At 30.0% G+C, this 9176-nt stretch overlaps 1 protein-coding gene across 1 annotated transcript; it reads left to right on the forward strand.

Moving 5' to 3' along the window:
* Positions 1 to 3244: 3244 nt before the first annotated feature.
* LOC145973105 (SCY1-like protein 2) lies at positions 3245 to 8175 on the forward strand. Its single transcript, XM_083102297.1, has 7 exons — positions 3245 to 3906; positions 4032 to 4270; positions 4465 to 4803; positions 4948 to 5250; positions 5421 to 5805; positions 5947 to 6322; positions 6412 to 8175. The coding sequence occupies exons 1-7, from the start codon at positions 3483 to 3485 to the stop codon at positions 6929 to 6931; spliced, it is 2586 nt and encodes an 861-aa protein (XP_082958423.1). The 5' UTR covers positions 3245 to 3482; the 3' UTR covers positions 6932 to 8175.
* The last annotated feature ends 1001 nt before the right edge of the window (positions 8176 to 9176 follow it).

Raw genomic sequence — 9176 nt, forward strand, 5'->3', positions numbered from 1 at the left:
TGTTTTAATTATTTTAAAATAAAATGGAATATTTTTTATAAGTATATGTATTATATATGTTACAATTTAAAATCACTATTGAATCACTATCAAAGAAATAAAACGAAACGAGAAATATGTGTAGTTTGAATATATATATATATATATATATATATATATATATATATATATATACTATTGATAAATAATTTATATATTATTGCGTCCGCGGAACGATATATATCGAATGCGCGCGACACAATCGGCATACGCTGACGCTCGTGCACTCGTAAATAATAACGCGATTTAAGATGCACAAGAATTTTAATAAACCGCGAGTAACATACAAGAATTCAGAATAATCGTAAAATGGATCACAAATAGACGCGCGCGGAAACAATCTTCTTCGAAAGAATTCAACGGGTGACGAATACAGCGGGACGGGACGCGAGGACGCAACAATATAATAAATAATGAATGTGATAAATAATTTATATTAATAACTTACATCATATTTCATTGGTCCATCCGTTTCCAAAATCTCCTTTTTTCTTTTGCTTTCTTCGCTTTTTCCTCGTGGCACTTCAATCCTCGTTGCACTCATTTGAATTCCTCGTTGCACTTACATTCATTCACGAAAAGTTCCTCGTTGCACTTGCAATTGTGTTCAGAGAAAGAATTTGATAATATATGATACGTCTCACATCACTACTTCACTGCTCAAGAGCCACTGAGCGAATGATCGTAAGTCAGAAACATTACCGCGGTACTGTTTATATCGCCAAGGTTGACTATGTGAAGAAAGAATTTGATAATATGTGAAACGTCTCTCACGTCACTACTCAAAGTCATTGTGCGAATGATAATAAAGCCGTATAACATATTAACAATAGCGCTATACTGTTTATCAAGGTCGAACACGGTGTTATTGATAATTCTCTCATTGCCGAAATATTTTCTGTAATATAAAATATTTGCGCGAGGAATATTAAATTATAGAAGTATTTTAATTTATTGATTAAGATTAATTGATTATTTATTAAACTATTCATCATGAAGTCTTTCGTTATGCTAATTATTTGCATCTATAATTCGATTGTTTTACTTCGTGTTCTCTCACAATCCCCCCCTCGTCCAAATTATATTTAGATTGTCAAGTAGAGTGATAAAGTGTAACACGGATGGAATATATTTGTGACTCTAAGTATTAAAATAATAATTATTGTCCGTAAAGATTGCAAACATCGATGTGATTATTTAATATGTTGGATTCCTATCACATTAAATCGATTCTCGATTAAATTGTATATTGTTTAATTAACCAGGATTGAGAAAATTTAAAGCATTGGTCGAAATATTTAATTCTAATATTGTTAAAGAAATATTATAATAAGCATCGATGATCAAAAGATCATAATATATTTAATTCTCTTATCTGCTTTCATGTATCCCCTGTTTCAATTTTTATTCGCAGTAATGAATGATTACAATTCGATAAATATTTATCGTTGCGATACAGTTTCATGTCGTTTATCAAAAGTTAATTAATTTTTAATTATTAATATTTATATCAAATTATGTTTCGATACTAATTGTAATCGTGTTTAGTACAAAAATTACAATATACGAAGCGTTTCTCACCACTACTTTATTACTCGAGAGTCACCGTGCGAATGATGACAAAGCCGTAACGTATAGTGTGCTACTGTTTATATTTTATATTGCCAAAGTCGAACACCGTGTTATCGACAATTCGTTGAAATATTTTCTATATTATAAAATATACACTAACGTGAAATATCAAAATAACAGAAATACTTTAATTTATTGATTATTAATTAAACAATTTATCACGGAGCATTTCGTTACGTTAATTATTTGCATCTGTAATTCGATTGTTTTACTTCGTGTTCTCTCATAATTCAAATTATATTTAGATTGTCAAGCAGTACGATAAAGTAACATGGGTGAAATATATTTGACTTAAGTATTAAAATAATAATTATTGTCCGTAAAGATCACAATGATCGAAGTGATTATTTAATATTTTGTATTCCTATCATTTTATTGATTCTCGATTAAATTGTATATTGTTTAATTAACAAGAATTGAGAATATTTAAAGCATTGGTCGAAATATATTTAATTCTAATATTGTTAAGGAAATATCATTATAATAAGCATCAATATGATTGAAAGATCATAACATAATTAATTCTCTTATGCCCTTTTATGTTTCCTTTGTTTCAATTTTTATTCGCAGTAATGAATGAGTGCGATTTGAAAAAGATTTATCGTTGCGATACAGTTTTATGTTGTTAATTAATTTTTAATTATTTAATACTTATTAATATTTATAGCAAATTATGTTTCGATACTAATCATAATCGTGTTTAGTACAAAAATTACAATATACGAAGCGTTTCTCATCACTACTTTATTACTCGAGAGTCACCGTGCGAATGATGACAAAGCCGTGACATGTATAGCGCGCTTGCTATACGTCGCCAAGGCCAAACATGATATTATTGATAATTCTCTGCCGAAATATTTTACGTACTACATATACACGCGGAATTTTAAATTATAGAGGTATATTTTATTTTAAATTAATTATTAAACGATTGATGTATACCGGAACCTTTTGTTATGCTAATGATTTGAATTTATTCGATTGTTTTACCGCGCTTTTCCGAAGTCAAATTTTATAATATTTAGTTTTGCATTTTAAAAGACTGACTTAGAGCGAACTAAATAAATAAATAAATAAATAAGTAAATGATGTTGAGAAAAAGAAAAAGAAGACACATAAATAAATAAATAAATAATAGCGTGAAAAGAGAGAACAATATACTAATATTTTTATATAATAAATTATTATTAATTAAATTATTATTTATATTTTTATTTATATTATTTATATTATCAGAGGGACATATATGTTACCCTCTGAGAACATTCGTGGACATTGATTTTGTAGTTCATGTCCACGTTTTTAATGTCCACAGAGGGAGTATCGCTTCCAAGAATCATCTAAAAGCGGGCAATGACATCTCTCAGTCTTCTCTCTGCTTTCATATTTAAATTGTAGCTGAAATAAAGAGATGCAATTTACATTAATAATTTTTCATTTTTTTAACAATTTCTTCCTTAAATCTTGTGTAAATCTGATTTACCTTGCAAATTTGTGCTCGTTAGCTTATTGAAATTTAGTAATTTCTGTTTGTTATGTTGCTAGCACTTGAAATAAAAAAAGTCCTGCGTAGTGTGCGCTGCAGAGAACCTTATGTGGGTGTCATGTTCGCGATGATTCATGGTGATATACTGATAGTGATTTGCGGAGCTTGAAAATTTGTTAAAACAATATTTAGAGAATTACAATCTCTTTAGAAGCATACAGATAATTATTCTGGTAATCCGAAGAACATTTATTATATTGACACTCTTTGCGTGCACTTTTTTTCATGGAGACATCGTTACCAAGTAACAAGTGACAGAACCAGAATGGATGTTCTTAATAAACTTCGAAACACAGTCAGCAATACTATCAGCAATACCGTCCAAAATACAGCATACGGCTTATCACAGCTGTCCAGCGTTTTACCTGGCAATCCTGTCACCAGGGAGTTCGAAGCGACCGCTCATGTGGCGAGCGCTGGACCAGGATTATTATGGAAGATTTACAGCGGCTACAAAAAGTCTACCAAACAAGAAGCTGCGATTTTTGTCTTTGAGAAACGCATGCTGGAGAGATGGCCCGCCAAAACGGATCGGGAACTTGTATTGGAGACTCTGAAACGAGGTGTGATGCAGTTGACAAAACTGAGACATCCGCAAGTTTTGATTGTGCAACATCCGCTGGAGGAATCGAGGGACAGTCTTGCGTTTGCGACTGAACCAGTATTTGCTAGTCTGGCTAATGTACTAGGTAAACAGATCCTTCTTTATGTATCTTAAATTTTATATTATTAAAGGAATTAAATTAAATCATATTGAAATCAATACTCTGTTTTAGTTTTTATGTATAACATTTCCAAGTAAAATATATTTTAGGGAATTATGAGAATATACCTCAACCAACTCCAGCAAATTTGAAAGATTATAAACTACATGACATAGAAATACGCTATGGATTGTTGCAATTGGGAGAAGGTTTGGCATTTTTGCATGGTGATGTAAAACTGTTGCATAGGAATCTGTGTCCAGAATCAATTGTTATTAATATCCATGGAGCTTGGAAGATATTTGGTTTTGACTTCTGTGCCTTAAATCAAAATCCAGACAGCAAGCAGGTATAAAAATTATCAATATAAAAAGCCTTATTTATATAATTAGTAACTAATTATAATTATTAAGAAAAATATGTATTATTCAATTTTTATATTCTATAATATAAAACAAAATTGCACAGCATGCAATTATTAATGAATGATTTAATCATTCTATTTTGTATCTATATGACTTGTATATTTTTCTTTTATTGCAGCCATCGTGGTTATATCAGGAATATGATCCGACACTACCAGCAGTTGTGCAACCTCAGTTAAATTATCAGGCACCTGAGTGCATATTAGCTAGTAGTAATGGACCAGCAAGTGATATGTTTGCCTTAGGCATGCTGGTATATACAATATATTCCTTGCAACATCAACCGCTTTATGAGTCTCATAATGATTTAGGAAAGTGCCGACGTTTCTTAGAAAATTTTAAGGGATTCAATGTATCAGCAAAGTTACTTCCAATTCCTGAGACTCTGAGAGATACCGTAAAGCTTATGTTGAGTCATAGTCCAGAATTGAGATTAGATGCTCATCAATTTATTAAGGTACTTTCTTCTTGAATTAATATATTTTGAGATAACTTGTAATTTTATTTTAATTTTTGACTAAATATATCGAAAATTTTTAATTTTTTAAAATATTTAACTTTAAATTGGGATGATTAAAATTTTGTGTTTCCACTATTGCAGATCGAATATTTTACGGACATTGGTGTTAAGACGTTAAATTATTTAGACAAATTATTCCAATGGGATAATCTTCAAAAATCGCAATTTTACAAAGGTCTTCCACAATTGTTAAAACAATTGCCACATAGAGTTACTCTTCATAGAGTATTACCTGCACTTTATAAAGAATTAGTTAATCCACCTATGATACCATTTGTGTTGCCAAGTATACTGCAGGTTATGGAAGTTACTGAGATAGAGGAGTTTCGAGAACATATTCTCCCTAATTTGAAACCTGTTCTTGCTTTGGAAGATCCGCCACAAGTAAGTACATATTTTTATATTTGAAAATCAGTGAATAAAATGTATAAAAGATATAAAATAAAAATGATAATAATAACACTAAAAATGATAATAATAACACTAATAATGAATGTTTATATAATTTTCATACAATAACAAATAAAACATATGTATTAATATATCTTTTACAGATCAGTTTAGTTCTCATGCAGCAAATAAATCTATTATTGAAACTGTGCCCTACAGATGTCATTAAGATCGATATAGTGCCTATGCTACTGCGTGCATTGGAATCTGAATGGGAACAGCTTCAAGAGCTCTGTTTGTCGGCGTTGCCGAACATAGCGACGATGATCGAGGGACCAGTTATTAAAAATGCTATACTGCCGCGAATGAAAAAGATTTGTTTGTCGCCAGGAAAGAAATCTACTAGTCTCGGAGTACGCGTTAACTGCTTGCTGTGTCTTGCGAAAATGTTGCCAAATCTTGATCGCTGGCTGGTGTTTGATCAAATATTACCGTTCCTACAAGAAGTTCCTCATTCTAGCGAACCAGCCATTTTAATGGCTATTATAGGTAATAATTTTTGTGCATGTATAAAAATATTAATTCTTTTTCTTCTTATAAAAAATATAAATGTTTAAACATTTTTTCACATACATTTAGATTAATTTTATTCTAGAAATTTATTAAAAAAACTTTTTCTAATGTCAATAGGTATTTACAGAATGCTACTCACTCATAGTAAGTTAGGTATGAGCAAAGAAATATTGGCGACGAAAGTATTACCGTTCTTATTGCCTCTTTGCATAGAGCAAAATCTTAGCATGTCACAGTATGAGACTCTTTCCACGTTGGTCGTTGATATGATAAATCGAGTAACTAGCGAACATCGAGAAGCATTACGACAATTGGACGCGGTACGTCGCGAGACCCAACAATTCGATCAGGCACTTTCTCAAGTAACGTCGCCCACTTTTATGCAAAACAATAGCCTGAGCGACATTAATTTGACGCCCGAAATTCCATCCTCGAACGCTAATCCTAAACCTGTAAATATTGAAAATGGATTAACCATGGAGGATAAACTCAGGTTTGTTTCAACATTTTAAAAATTCTATATGTTTCACACATTTATCTCGTATTAATTGGAATATTAAATATTTGACAATTTTTTTCTAGATTAATTCATCAGCAAGAAGCGCATCAAAGATTGCAATCTCAATCTATATTGACTCCCAAGACTGTGTCACAACCTGTAAAATCACAACCAAAGGATTTAACCGCCACTTTGCTGAAAAACAATTTAGATGAATTAAATCTATCCATGTCAAAATCGACTATGTCGCAGCCAGATTATTCTAAAAATACTACATACAAGTATAATGAGACTAGTTTAACGCAATCGCAATTTTTAACATCTCCAACGCAAACAATGCCGAATAACATTTTAACGAATAGACCAATGAATTGGAATTCTAAAGGCATAAATGCGCCTATAAATTGGAATTTGCAACAATCCACGTCGATGTGGAATGCTATCACTCCCCAGAATAGTATGAATTTTACAACACAGTCAGAAATTAGGCCAAACTTAAACTTTTCCGGAACGTTACAGCCGTTCATGTCGTCAACTAATGCGCAAACTGATACGAACATATCTAATTCATCCACGCAAGATATCATGGACTTGCTCAGTTAATAGGTAACCCATTTTTAATTGATGATAAAATTTAAAAGATATGCAATATTAAAAAATAATACGATAACGCTACATTGCAATTGCAATACATTGTATTCTCTTTATCTAATGGAATTTCTAGTATCTTTATCGAAGATGAAAGTTACCGTTATTTAATAAGAAATTATATATAAAAAAATATATTGTTTTTTTCTTGTCAGCACGAGCAATCAAAGAGTGTAGTATTATACATATAACATATATATAACAATGATAAAAATATTTTATATATTTTAAATGCAGAAAATGTTTTATGTAAAATAATTCGATTACAAATCTTAAGTAATTAAAAAATATTAATTTTCAGAAAAAAACATTCATTTAATATGAAAATAATATATTTGTGTAATTTTCTCGAAATTGATATTTTTAATATTTTTTTCTCTTTCTAATATTTAAGATACATGATTAAATTTTAATGCAATGTGCACACACATAGTTTTGTATAAAATTCGTCTGTTTCATATATCTATATCTTTGACATTCCGACAATATCATACCGATAACGGAAAAAGTTTATATATAAACTCTTCTGAATGGTTTCCTTATAAGTTTTATTGTATATTTTGCGTTTTAATATCTATAAATTATTGAAATAATTGTATGTATTTATATATAAAACGTAAAGACATTCTCATATATATAGTCGACAATTGTAAAAATATATCTTTCAAAAAATATTTATCTCCATATTCTATGAGATTAGTTAAAAGAGTTATTACAAGTGCGGAATAGTAGTAACTTGGAATGTGATAATAATGGAAGTCACGCAATTTTTTATACAGAAATACATATTTTCATTGTGATTTAATTTCGCCATACTTTCTCACGCTTTAATGTATATATAGCTTGGTCGCGGGATAAAGAAAACTTTAATGTAAGAAATACTAAATGTAGGCATTATTCATATTAAATGATGCAATTCAGAAAATCATGGATCGTTATTTCCATTTTACATTTTGTAATTTGTAATAACGTATTGTTTGTGCTTACATATATCATAATTTGTAGATTTCTAAACATGATTATCTGCTAGCATCTGTTTCATCGCCATCGTATAGCAACATATAAAAAATTGCAAAGATACAAAAAAATTATTTTATCAAGTGACGTGAACCGTTACTCATGGCGAGTAATGAAAATATAATGCATTAAATACAGTCAACATTTTGCATTTAATATATATGTGTGTATATATATATATATATATATATATATATATATATATATATATATATGTGTGTGTGTATATGTATGTATATATATATATATATATATGTATATATATAGTTTTAATATTAAATTTTCTTCATCGTATTTATATATGTAATTGTTATATATAATATTTTGAAGCAAATATAATATTACAATTCATAGCAAGCAGATATAATATTACAATAATATTACAATTCGATAAGGTTGTAAAAAGAAAGTATATATAAATTGTATGCATTTTTGTAATATTATATTATCTAATCTGTTTATTGTTCTTATCTGTTTATTCTTGTTTTTTTCGCTGTTGTGTATGATTGTTAACATTGCTGTTTGAATTTAATAAAACTGCTTCAAATATCACACATCATGATCATATCTTTATCTGCTACTAACAACTACATAGAGACTGTATTTCTATTTTGCACGAATTTACAACCTTTTTCAATAGCTTTGTATAAAGATTAGCCTTCATATGTGCATATTTTGTGTATTTATTGAGAACTTTTTATTTTTATGTTAAATATAAACTTTGAATTTTCTTTTTCATTAATATTTTCTTTTCACCATTCCTGCAATTTAGTTGGATCTACAACCCAAAAAAAACAAGGGTTTGCATCGACAAGGGACATTTCCCCCATTGTTGTAGTTATCGTGCATCATAAAGAACCACCAATTCCTTTGTTCTTGGAACACCACGCAATTAGGTTTCGCAGACGCCGATAACAGTCTGCGTGTGCAACGGCGGAGAAATGCTGAAAGTATCGATTATTCAAGCTGTACACACTATCGTTGCCGTTGTAGCGTAAAAAGAAGTGCCAAGATGAAAAAAAATGTCACCCTTTCCTGTCGAATAGATACACGATAAATAGAAAAAATTAAATGCGGAAGAAAAAAAAGAAAGCTTCAAATAAGGACTCCGCTTGTTAATTGGCTGGGTATGCCTCCCTCTGTAGCAACCCTTCGTTCTCTTTAGACTTGCATCACGAAGGGC

The sequence above is a fragment of the Camponotus vicinus genome, unplaced genomic scaffold, assembly GCF_025532165.1.
Source record: "Camponotus vicinus isolate PSW18456_S1 unplaced genomic scaffold, iyCamVici1.0 SCAF_6, whole genome shotgun sequence".
NCBI classification, from domain to species: domain Eukaryota; kingdom Metazoa; phylum Arthropoda; class Insecta; order Hymenoptera; family Formicidae; genus Camponotus; species Camponotus vicinus.

What these genes read in the sequence shown, in the direction of transcription:
- LOC145973105 (XM_083102297.1), top strand. Translation starts at nt 3,483, where the DNA reads ATGGATGTTCTTAATAAACTTCGAAACACAGTCAGCAATACTATCAGC. An exon ending in TAGTCTGGCTAATGTACTAG is followed by an intron (nt 3,907 to 4,031) that starts GTAAACAGATCC and finishes AATATATTTTAG; the next exon opens with GGAATTATGAGAATATACCT. An exon ending in AAAATCCAGACAGCAAGCAG is followed by an intron (nt 4,271 to 4,464) that starts GTATAAAAATTA and finishes CTTTTATTGCAG; the next exon opens with CCATCGTGGTTATATCAGGA.